This window comes from Sebastes umbrosus, chromosome 11 (genome assembly GCF_015220745.1).
Source record: "Sebastes umbrosus isolate fSebUmb1 chromosome 11, fSebUmb1.pri, whole genome shotgun sequence".
Classification (NCBI taxonomy): Eukaryota; Metazoa; Chordata; class Actinopteri; order Perciformes; family Sebastidae; genus Sebastes; species Sebastes umbrosus.
Genome location: NC_051279.1, coordinates 20,364,939 through 20,377,886, shown reverse-complemented (window position 1 = coordinate 20,377,886; position 12,948 = coordinate 20,364,939). Strand labels below are relative to the sequence as shown.

The 12,948-nt window shown below is 42.2% G+C and overlaps 1 protein-coding gene across 7 annotated transcripts in view; it reads right to left on the bottom strand.

Annotated features, from left to right (window-relative positions):
• Window positions 1-12,948, bottom strand: part of ptprub (protein tyrosine phosphatase receptor type Ub) — a 185,815-nt gene that overhangs the window by 120,560 nt on the left and 52,307 nt on the right. For 4 of the 7 annotated variants that reach the window (XM_037785731.1, XM_037785733.1, XM_037785735.1 and 1 more), the window contains exon 2: window positions 8,365-8,496. In XM_037785731.1, coding sequence (XP_037641659.1) covers window positions 8,365-8,496 — 132 coding nt within the window. The remainder of the gene's footprint in view (window positions 1-8,364; window positions 8,497-12,948) is intronic. The other 3 variants (XM_037785732.1, XM_037785734.1, XM_037785738.1) reach the window with 1 other exon arrangement.

The window sequence follows — 12,948 nt, the reverse complement described above, 5'->3', positions numbered from 1 at the left end:
ATTGTTTTTACTTGGAGAACCATCCCCAAAATGTAAAGCATAAATACCAAAGATATATACTATACGCATACTTCTACTGGTTGATAGAAAGATGAGAACTGTAAATTGGAGGTATTTAGTTCATATTAGCTAATATGCAAATACAAAGATGGTAAAAAAATATATCTGCTAAACATCAGCATGTTAGCATTTCCATTTGGAGCATGTTAGCATGCTGACATTAGGATTTACCTCAAAGCACCACAGTGCTAAGTACAGCCTCACAGAGCCACTACCATGGCTGTGGACTCTTATTAGATTTTATCCAAAGGTTTTCACAAATATTTAATAACAAAGGACTGTGAATTTTCCAAGAATGTAATTGTTCAAATTAATGAAAAATGTTTAAAAAAAATCACTTATATCGGAGTGGCAAACAACAGCTACACTACTCACTTGTTGATGTTATAACCCTCCTGTTCAACTGGCTTTGCTATTCATTCCTCTACAAACGGTGGTGAAATTGTTTAAAGAGCAAGACAAACAATACATCTCCCGCTACTCCAGTCTGTCAAATAGGGCCAATTATGTGCGAACAAAATCCAAAATTTCCCCAATTCATGCAGCAAAGACGCTCCAGCGTAATTGCGGTTGTCAACCGCGTGGCCTTTTTCATGAGCTGAACCATTATGCTTCAAGTGACCGGCCACTTCATCTCACCTGAGTTAAGGTGACTCGCCTAGAAAGTCTATTTGGCTACAATCCCGAGTGTGCTTGCCGAGCCTCAATTATGTTGTTAAACCCGCAACCTTGCACATAAAAGCCCTCTAGCTGTCCCTCTAAAGCGACACTAATTAGACGGGAACTACAGCCAAAAGGGGGCTGCATTACCATTCCTACCTATCACCTGGTGTCTGAGTGTGGGTGAGCAAAACACGGAGAACAAAAGAACTGGTTGTGGAGTAGGCACCGGTTAGACTGCAGGCTTCAGCGACTGGCACAATGTCTGCTCTGGAAGCCGTTCCCAAATGTGTCTCTATCATTCACATTAATGATTCCTTTCTACCTTGTTGAGAAGGCATAAAGGGAGCCGGTGTTCGCTTCCCTGAATAACAATTTAATTAATTTGTTATATTTTAAAAGCTTCTGTGTAGTGGCGGGCATTTCTCAGATGGTTTAAAAGAAGCTTTCAGACACTTATATAATGCATCAGTGATCAATAAATATGATCTTCGTTGCCTCGAGGTAATGAGTCGTGAGCAATTATCCCTGTGAGCCACGGGTGTCCGGTCCTGAGCCACGCCAGAAGACTCCGCAGGTTTTCATTCCCACCGAATACTACAGCTGCCGGTCGCACTAATTAGTTCCTCCCTCTCTGACCGAAGGTGTGTTAATTAGTGGAATCAGCTGGTGGAACGTCTGGCTGGAATAAAACCCTGCAGACTCTTCAACAGCACATAACCGGACTCAACTCTCTTCGAGGGAACAATTGTCCTCTGTAACCCAAGTCAAATGATAAATTTAGCTCTCTAGCAACATGATGTTAAAAGGTTCTTCCGCTCGTCACGAACAAAAGATGCAACACCATCCCTGCAAGTACACAACACACCACTTTATCTCATCCCTAATTTCATTCATCATCGCACAGTTTTAGCCTTGAAGCCGAGCTTTTCCTGTAAAGCTGATACATATGACTTTTTTTAATTAAGATTTACTCAACCATGTCTTCAAGCTCCATATATCTGCTCTCCCCTTTCAGGTCATTTTTTTTTTTTTTTTCAAAACATGAACAGAAATATACTTCATCACTTTAGAGAGAAATGGTTATTTTTTTCCAAGCATGTGAGGACTTTCTGAAAAACAGGTTTTTGTTCTTTGACATGCTGTGACACCGTCATGAGGTATCGAAATTGCAATTTGAAAGAGTGCAATTTTTGAGTTATATATTTACACAATTTACATAATTAACGGTGTCTTAAAAAGCTGTCGCAAGTGAAATCTTAATCTAATCTGTTGCCAGTTAAAGGCAGGGTTGATGATGTTCTCCAGTATACACTATTTGTTATATTGGTTGAAATGGATCCATTACTTATGAGCTCTGAAAAAGGACCGGAAAAGAGCCGTCATCTGTAGCTGCTGTAATCCTGTAAAAACTTCTACCAATCACTGCCTCGCGGCCCGCTTGGAAAGAACCAATCAGATGCCTCCCTGCTCGTGATCTACCCTTGGCGTGCACCAGCCTGAACTCAAAGCGCAACGCCGCCGCAAGTTTACCGGAGAATGGAAGAGAAAACTCAGCCAAAAGTAGCACTGCCGCGGTTACTTGTCATGAGGTAGCGTTGTTGAGTTGAGGTGCTCTCTCCGCTCTGTGTCTGTGAAGTAGTTACGATGCGGCGGTGCTTACATAATGGCAGCCTTCCAATAAATCAAATGCTCTGATAAAAAAAATAAAGAATTCAGTGACCTATCTGTCGCCGTCCCAATACTAACATACCAGCTTTACAGCTGTAATTACGTACAATAGTCATATCCGTTGTTTATTGTTTGTTTGTATATTCATAATGATAACGTTAGACGTTCCTTTAAGGCAACGCACCGCAGGTGTTGGGGCTGAGACTTTTTCAGTTGGATACTTTCAAAATCTAGCTTACTCTGCTGGTTTCTTCAAAGTTGCCTACCACAGATTTAATTCTGTCTTTTTCCTGGTTAATATGTTTCTGCATTCTGTGGACTCTACAAGAGTATTTTGTGGAAAAAGAAACTATCATTTGGTGTCTTTTTGGTGTTTATAAAAGACCGACGAGTCTGTTTTTTTTACATAAATGGTGTCAGTGAACGCCTCATGTCATGTCTAGCTCGGTAGTTGTCGATGATTGCAATATTGGTCCGCAAAATGGCAACTAGATAAAATCTGACGGATGGATATATCTTTAATACATTAGCATCGCAATGTAATGCATTTATGTTGCTTAATACAATGCAAATAGACTAAACAGCACCTGCCTTCTCCTCAAATAAAATAAAAAATCTACAGGAAACCTGGAGCAACCATTTTTCTCTACAAATAAAGCTGCAAATCTACAAGCTGTAAAGCATACTATCTGTCTAAAAATGCACAGAGTTATAACAGCAAAACTAACTGAATTTGGAGTCTACAGTAAATGGAGACCTTTTAAATGAGATGATATATATACACCGCATATATATGGTGAATGCAGGCTGCCAGAGGGGAGAGGTGGAGGAGGAAGGCAGTGTAATAGAGTATTAAACCAGTGGAGGATGGCTGGTCAGCTCTGATAACAGCGCCTCTCCTACAGCAGATGTATCTGTCTCCTCGCTCTGCCTCATCCTTTCACCGACGCAGATGAATCTCGGGTCGCTGTCAATGACACACACACGCACTCGTGTGCAGTTGGTCTGCGGCGTGTGCGCCCGGGGCCAGGCAGGGGCGAGAGGTGACAGATAGTGAAGGCCAGAAGATATGACATTGCCCTCCATAGCCGACTAGAGGAGGATGCCGCAGATACAGATGGAGGTCTGTGTGTTTTACTGTATGAATTAGCTCCGTTAAGGTCATTACATTGAGCCTGCTGCTACAGTATGGGCCAATTAACCAGGCCCTGAACCCAGGACAATGCTTAAAGCCATCCTTCATTGAAGTCTTAACCTTCCTTAGACCTGAGGTCCCATGGGGTATTTATGTAAGGATCTATTGTGCTAGTAGCTAATAAAACAACCAATCAATTGACTTTGTAGCTTGCTGCAATGTGATGGACAAACACGCAGATGGAGCTGGATCCGAGCCTGCAGCACGATCCATTTTTTAAAAGTTACCTTCACTGTATGTGTGAAGCTGGACAGCACAGAAGACATTTACAAAAAAAAAAAAAAGATAGGGAGTGAGGGGGATTTGCAAGATTAGCATGCAACACATGCTGAGAGAAAAAAACATATTTCATCTATTTCAGTACTGTCAGAGAATTTCTGTATGACTCAGCTGGAAACTAAAGCCCCAATTTCTGCACATCCAAGAGACACTGTTTGTATCGCTGCTGAGGTGGACTACTGAGCGAATGTTTGTGTGCTCAGTGGCACTTCGACAAGAACGCACACCTTGCACAGCGGGTTGAATAGGGAGCCTTTCAGCAGCTCTCACATACTGTATACCAATCACTGAACTTAAAGGGGAACTCCACAGATTTTACATATCAAAGTCTGTTTACAGGTCTCGGGGAGTAGTACTGTATATGTGAAAACAAATGTGTAAAGCCTTTTGTGGCTCCGGAGGGAGCTGTGTGGAGTCTGATAAAAAATGCCTCAAGTTGTGTCACTTGAGTCAGCGTCGGCTGCGGCTGAAGACTACAAGTCTGAAAATGAGAAAAATCTGGGGAGTTAGAAGGAAGTGAGCTTACTACACCTCTGTAGCCCGATCCTCTTCTCTGCTTGAGGCTAGCGGTTTGTGGCAACATTAGCCGCGAGTCCCTTTTCCGTACACGTGCAGGCTTGGTTTGACTCGGCGCGTCAGCCCAGTAACGCAGGGATTTGCATCTCCATTACAACAGGGATACCCGCCTGCGTGTGTGTAACCATCGTTGTGACTAGTGGCCCCCAAAGCGACTGTAAAACGATGGAAAAACACATTCCATTTCCTATATTCTTCACAACAAAAGTCCCCCGCTATTTTTTGCTGCTTGTACTCTTCCTCCCTGCAGGGTTAGTAGAGTTGTTATTATTGAAGAATAGCTGCTAACAAAGCAGCTATTCTTACACGTTACTTTGTTATTTAAAAGCTTTTATTATGAAGCAGCAAAATCAGGAAATGTTGGGTTTTCATCAGCAGCAACCTAACAAGATCATATACAACTGAAAATGTAAAATAAAGCAGATATCTGAAAGTATAAATGGACGCAGGAGAGAAACCAAACCTCAAATCACAGAGATTCAGTTAGAAGCTACAAACGTACTGAGAGCTGAACAACAGAGACTTTTAAAAAAACGTCTCTCTCGTGTCTTACACGGAGTTGAGTCTTGCTCGCAGCACACGCTTGTTTGAGGGGGAGAAGGGAAGGGGTGTCGTCACGGATTGGCCGTGGTCAGCGAGATCCGAAACCCACTTGGAGGCGGATTGCGGTTGGAGATGGTCCATCTCGGGCGCTGAACTCGAAGCGCAAAAAACTGGTAATAGAAGCACAAATCAGCGCGGCATGGTTTGACTCAGGGCGGCCAAAAGTGCCAATGGAAAAGTCCTATAACATAGCATAACACACCTCAATCTGTCGGCAGTCTTGTTGCATTGTGGGTAAAGTAAGCGCCGGGTTTGGGCAAGGAAGAATCATAGAATTAAACAGACAATAGCTCTTTTCCTGCTGCATCATTTTTCAGACTTTTTTTCCAGTAGTGTTATAGAAGTACAAAGCTAAATCAGTAAGGTAGTCTCTTAAAGGAAAAATCCGCCCTCATATTAGGTTGTGATGTTCACAGAGTTGATGAATTGATGTTGAATGATATTTTACTTTTTCAGTGCCGCCACTTTGGTCAACTATCTACACTTCAGGTGGTGTTTTGATGTGCTTCTAATAGCCTCTCTCTACCGCAGGAACCAGGTTCAAATATGTGCTCCTCAGCCATAGTGATCCTGAAAAAGGCTACGGGTTGAACTTTCCAATTACTCAGCAGATTGTCACTACTGTACTTTGTAGACACGCGCTCTGGAGCGCTCAATCTTCTTTTCCACCTCTGCATGTCTCCTTTGCATCCATTTAAACATTTGTCTCAACAACAGTAGATAAAGAGAAAGGCAACTCTTTGTTGTTATTTCTTTGTGGGTGGAAAAACAATGCTGTACTTCTTTAAATCAAACTAATTTACCTAATCTTCAGATACAGTGAAAACACAAACAGCAATGCCCAAAATCAGCTTTAAGTTCCTGATTTTTACTAACGAAGCTGCCGTCACTGTTGTTATCTCTGCCTCTTCTTTACTGCATTTCTCCACGCTAAGTGTTGAGTCTTTATAGATGCGTATTTGCTTCCGGTGGGAAACTGATGTTTACTATTTATGTTTCAGACGTGGAAAAAGTTCTGCTATTAATCATGGCTGTAGTTACGCTGGAAATATCTGGACATCTCACATGTTTAATCTGTTGACCTGTTCGGAAGAATAAGAAAACCTACAGCACCGAACAAGGTGAACAAAGACGGCATGATACATTGCCATTTGCTACTTTTTAAGCTTGCTCAAGTATTTAATGGATTTTTCCCTTAAGGCCACGCTGCTACACTATAATGGATATTGCAGCGGACCCATAACTTTTCAAGCTAATGAATCTGCCTTTCAGAACGAGGCACACCTGACATGCAGACACATTCTTCTTTACAAGGTCATCATCTTGCACGGCTGACTTGTTCATATAAAACTACGAAAGAATTTAAGATTATCAATAGCGAACCGACATCTACGATGTAATTCAAAATAAAAGGAGAATGTGATAAAAAATGGGCCATTCTTATTAAGACCTCACCGCTTTCTATCTCGCTTTTTTCACCCCCAAGACGATTTTCTCTTTCATGGGAACGGTAGTCTCTAATTTCTCCTGGGAGCCACAAGCCGCAGCTATCTCAGCTGTGTTTACTAATCTTCCCTCGACACCAGTTTCTCAGCCCCACAAAGTTAATACTGGTCCAATGTAAATAGCCTTATCTCATAAAACTCGTGTTATCCCCCCACCTTGGCTGCCCAATGTGATACATGGTCAGGGCGGATTAAGCAGAGAGAGGGGGAAAAGATGGGCGGGGAGTGGGGGGGGGGGACATTTCCTATACCAGCATCTGCAGTAAGATTATCCACCTCAAATAACACAGTTAAAATGTCAAGGTGTACCTGACGAAGGAACGCCGCCGTCACTGTACAATGACACCGATCACATGAAGAACATGAGTAACACACTGCTTCCAGTGTGGGGCTGAAGGATGAGCAGATAATAAATTAAACCGAATTTGTCTCCCGGTTCTAAGAACTGATCGATCGAGAGATGATGCCCGGAGCCTCTCTCGCCTCTCTCGCCTCTCTCGCCTCTCTCGCAGATTACAGTACCTGCCTCGTTCCACCTGTGCTGGTCTGTTCCACTGAAGGCCCCCAGTCACTGGAAATGCCATGGCAGTAAGTTTTAATTAAACCCAAAGGGAAAAGCATTAATTATCTCATCGCCTGCCTTGAATTGGCTGGTGGCTACGGGCAGATCCTCACTCGAATGATGATGCGGAGGTGAATGGGGTGCGGTTTAACAGTCTAGGATTAAATTTGGGATTTCTGAATTCTATTTTGATAGACCCCAATGGACATGACAGATTCTTTTTGTCCTACAAACCAAAATCACAACTATGTGGCTTTTAAAAATAACACCATTTATCCCTGCGGGAAAGTTTTTGAACTTTTACAAAAGGCTACTCGAGTCGATATTTTCCAAAAGGAAAGCATTCCCTGAGGCCTACAATTATTTCTTTTTAAATGATCTACAGTATCTGATTGTGTCCTATCTTGTCATCCTTACATCTGTACCTCTAAGCTTATCTATCTTTATATCTGCCACATTAAGTGTCAGTCATTTCTTCAAAAGCTTGTAAAAATGACTGCCGCCACTGAACATGCAAGTTCTTTCCCTCCCTTTTAAATGCATGTTTTTTGTCATGGACTGGTCGAATTCTCATTACCATATCACAGATTGATTGATCGGTTTTACACCGGAGGGAGGCCGGTTCCTTAATCATATTGCAAGTTTCCATAGTAGAAGTATTTTCAGCAGAGAGCAGCCCACTGCTGCCACTGATATTCTGCTGAGGAGCTGAAACAGCACTCTTCTCTTTGTCAGATCCCTGTAGGTATTTGTTAATGCAGAGATGGAGGAGCGCCTTATAAACTATGCATGCTATCTCCCTCTGGCAACCACCAGTAGAGAGCATGATGGCAGGAAAATGCTGGTTTCCATTAGTCCTGTGAGGCTGGTTAACATAAAATTATCCTTGGGGTTAGCGGGAAGCAGACAAAACTGGGGGGAGTGCTTCATTAAAGCTGGTGCATAATAGTCGCTGGTCATCTGATTTGCATACAGTCGTACTTTTTTTTCTGATATGTCGGCCGCACAAACAAAAGTCCACTTATTTCTAAGACAATTTAAAAAGAAACCAAAGCGCACACCAACTGCTGGCATGTCTCAAAAAACAGCCTCTGGTCTTCTTGTACCCCATGAACTCGTACACTCTGAGTTTCAGATTTATAACAAGCCAAGCTTCTGGTCAGCTCCGTCTAATCTGCATGCCCACAGACATCGGATCTAACTACACAAAATGGCTGCAGCCTAAAGAAAACAGAAGAGAAAGGACCACTCACCTCGCAGGAGGTCAGAGCTGGCGTAAGGCGAACTGTACGTCCGAAACAGCAGCCAATCGAAATCGTCCTCCTCCCCCTGGGTGAAGTCACACAGATTGGGGTCTGAATCCTCCTCGAACGTGCAGCCAGCTGCTAGGAAAACAAAAAAAGAGGAAAATTAAAACAATAGCCATCAATGAAAGAAACATTTTTGTGTTTTCAGTTTTAAAGAGGTAGATTTACCTCGCAGATGACTGAGACACATTAAGGACATAAAAGACTCGGGCTGCAACTAACAATCATTTTCTATTTTCACTCCACTTTTCAGTATTTCCATTTGAGAGGCTAGAAACACATAATTTATGCTCAAAAATTATAAAATTAATCGATGATCACAATTCTCGCCGCAACCAACATTTCTTAAATATTGTAGCACAGGCTTGGTGCTTCATTTTCTGACTTCCTCTGAACCTCCTCCTCTCTTGGAAACTGGGAGAAAAGTCATACCACCAAGATGTCTTCATTCTGCACTATAAATGTACACTTGATCCACTGACAATGAAATGTGCCCTGCGGCCACACTGACCGCCTCCCTGCCCTTTCAGACCAAAGCAATGACCCGTGTTTACCATTGATGCGAACATGTCAACACAACGGACCCGACCGGGCTTTGCAGCGCTGCTGCCACCAGGGTTTTACACAGATCGGATGCTGCTCAGCTGTGGTATAAAAGGCTGCACAAGGGTTATTATAATAAATATAGTGTTATAGATTAACATAGTAGTTACTGAAGGCAACTTGTAGCAGTCTAAGACAAATATTCCACTCTTTGCAATTGTGAAGATGCTATAATATGAATGTAAAGCATGAGTTTGAATTGTCAATATCAGCCAGAATGCGAGTCCGCTATCCCATGTCATACACACGGGTTTAAATTGTATTAAATGAAATGTGCTCACATGTGCACAAATATGCTCTCAGATCAACAACAAATCAAGCAATGAGCTGTAATTACTTCAGACTCGCACAAAGGAACACAAACGCTGGCAAAAAAAAGCAATAATTGCCCCCGCATCTGAGCAGAATTACCCCTCCTATAAAGCATCCACAAACAAGACTACATATCCCAAAGCCCATTCACAAAGGCGAACAAATAGTAATAGCATTCGGGGAAAGTGGGCACCCTGGGGAATGTAGTGATTATCATAATACCTCACAACCTGCTATTCCACGCGCCAAAAAGCTAATTTTTTCAAATTATATTTAATAGCTATGGCTTTAATGGCCCTTGGGTCCTGAATAATGTGCTTCAGTTCTGCATCTGTTGCCATATTTCACATTAGTCCATCGGTGTGAGAATTACAGTCTAACAGTGGGCAGTTTGAACAGCCCAGTCATAAGACCAGAGCCTGTGTCAGTAATAATTGGAGCAGGACAGCACGAGACACGACATGCTAATGATAGGCATAACCATGAGCAGCTCCTGAAGGTGACCCGCGTGGTCTCCGGCTTTATTGCTGCTCATTCTTTCCTCTAATCTGCCATTAAACAAATGGTCTCAATATGACAGGCTGCAGACAAAAAAAACGCCAGCCTCACTGTATGAGGATTCATAATTCTCTTTTTTACTACCGATGTATAAGACAGCCGCAGCTTCCCGTCATTAACAGGTTATTGCCACTGTTGGACTGGTTTGGTATGTTACAGGCCAAATAAAATGGAGGACACATGAAAGACTATGATAGATCTGGGTGCCATTTGAAAGTTTGCGATGCCAAAATCTGGGTTTTGGCACCAAAAAATTCAGTAAAATATTAGTTCTCAATTCATCAGTGTTTAAAGCTGTCCTTAAATCCTGATTCCTGAGTTAGAAAGAGAAAATATCTCATTCAAGAATTAGTAAAAAGACCACGCATTCAATGCCAACTTTTGGTATTTGATAGTTCTCTTTACTCGCTGCTACAAACACACTTCAGTTGATAATCAAAAAGCATCAAGGTTAAACCCAGCTCTCCTTTCAGGGACGATAGATTGCTTTAATTCCACTGCGCTGCGTCAAGCCACGCATACATGCATTTTCAACTGCAGGGGGATAACGACGCTGACCTGCACCATTGTGCTCCTGCTTGGTACCACAGTGCACGGAGACCAAACACTGACAGTTTCCTCCCTTAAACCAAGCTGTGTCCTGTTATTGGCTCAGTGTGGCTATGAAGACTACAGAGAGAAAGCTCCCACTACTTTTGAAGCTAGTAACTAAATGTCTGTGGTTTGGAGTTTCGTTTCCCTTCTACATTTCTGCTTATTTTATCACTTTCCTACGGCTGTATTGGAGCGGAGTTAAAGGGGCAGAATGAGTAGGATTTTCTTAAAAAAACACAACAATGTATAGACTGATACAAAAACAATCCCTCTCAATCACCACATATGACCCACTAGAAGTGTGTGACCCCGCCCTCTGCCTGTATTTTTTTTATTTTGCTGTATTTGGGACGTTTCTGGGCGTCAACCTCTATAAAGACGTTGTGACCAGGTGCCAGATCGTGAGCACACATCCAAGAGGAAGCCACAAAAATGGCGATCGCAGCGGTGTAACACCAAGCGGACAAAGCTCATTTCAAAATGAGGGTGAATCTGGGGTTGGCTTTCACGCCTGTGGTCAGGGGCGTTCGATTCTATTTACAAATCTCAACCAACAAATCCTACTCATTCTACCTATAAGTTACTGCTGATGCAAACTGAACATTTCCTGCTGTTGCTTCATATTAGTTTTCGCACCACTAAACAGTCAGACTACAGAAAATGCGTCGTATTCAGGACTTGGCGATATGGCCAAAATCTTCTATCCCTATATGGGTCATTTCATATCTCAATAACGATCACGATATAGCATGTTTTTTTGGGTAATTCAATACATAGATATGAAATAACCACATGTTAAAGCCTATGTTTGTATACTTCTGTATGAATTAAATACTTGATAAATAAGTATTTTTCTCATTTAATTAAGAACTTTACTGCAAAATGATCAGATTTTTATGGGAAATTTGAGGAAAGTATGTGCTTCTACTATCAATTTAGTAAATCTGTATCACGATATCTCAATATATGATTTCATTACGATATGATTCCATTGAAAGACGATAAATTATCATATTGAATTATTGTCCAAACCCTATTTTTCACTTTAGCCTGACTTCATTAGCGGTGCGACTAATCAATAAAACAATTGGTAGTTATGGACATATATGGCGTTATTTGATGAGTGAATTTGCTACGGGAAGAAATGGCAAAAGAAAGAAACAGTGAGACATTGTGCTGGTTGAATGAAGAGCTGAAGACGATCTTACTGTGTGCTCTTTGTGACAACCAGCAAACCTCTTGAATGTCATTAAGGTGAATAAAACCTTTAAGCTTGCCGTGATGTGAGAGCAGCATGAGATGCCAAAGACTGCTGGTTTAAAGGGTTACAGTTGGTCCAAGGTGTTGGACTTTTCTCTCCAGATGGTGTATTTACCGCAGCACAAACACACTCAGGGTGCCCTTGCCTACAGCCAACCTATTACATCATGCTTGCACCTCCAGTGATTATACGATAACACCGGAGCACATCTACCATGGTGTAAGCTCGGCCCATTGGGTGATAGTAGCAGCAGCCGACCAGCAGGGGAGGGAGTGTGTGTTTCTCCCTCTGGGTTTGATTTATTGCCCCGTGCTGGGCTGTTACTGCACAGATCTGCTGCTGAGGCCAGGGGTTAATTGTCCCACACTGGGGTCTATTTCTAATAGAACAGCCAGAGATATGGGACCTGACACATCCAAACGCTGGCACTATATTATTCCCCGCTGCTTCGGTAAATGAAGCCTGCAGACTCCTCCCTACAAGAGTCTCATCATCCAGAAGAAGGAAGGCCAGCGCTGCCTGGGAATGTCATCTCCTCACAGCACACCGGGAGGGATCCAGCTCATCTATCATGACAAAACACACTCCCTCCTCAGCTCCTTCTGGAGGACCGATGGGTGTGTGTGGTGTCAGCAGCCATTTTTTACCTGAATAATTACAGCATAATTTAGTGCAATGACCAGTGCAAAGTCAGACGCTGCCAAGATTTTATGGCTGAGGTTAGGACATGTTTCACAGTTCGGTCTGTTGTTAGCTGGTATAAATCAACCTCCGCTTTAAATATATAGCTTTGTAGATTTCATTTCTTTATTCTTATTGTAAATACATAATGTCACTATTCTGTGCTTGGAGAAACAAATTCTGGGAAACAACTTAATGCAAATTATAAATTATTAGGGGTGGGGGAAAAAAATCAATACATTTTGCGTGGCAATACTGTATCAATACATGGATGTCAAGTATTGATCTTTTATTATATAAGCTATTAACCTCTTAACACCCGGCCGTTATTTTGTCTTTCAGAGGCTGTAGAGGCCTCAGTGTTAAAGCTAGAGTGAAGATACTGGTATCATATGAAAGTAGAAAACGTAAGGAATTCATTGATACCAACCATGTCATGTTAGCTTGTCGGCAAGAATGCTGAATAACGCTGCACAGCTACGCTAAATTTTGGCGAGAAAAAACAGGCATGGGCATTTTCA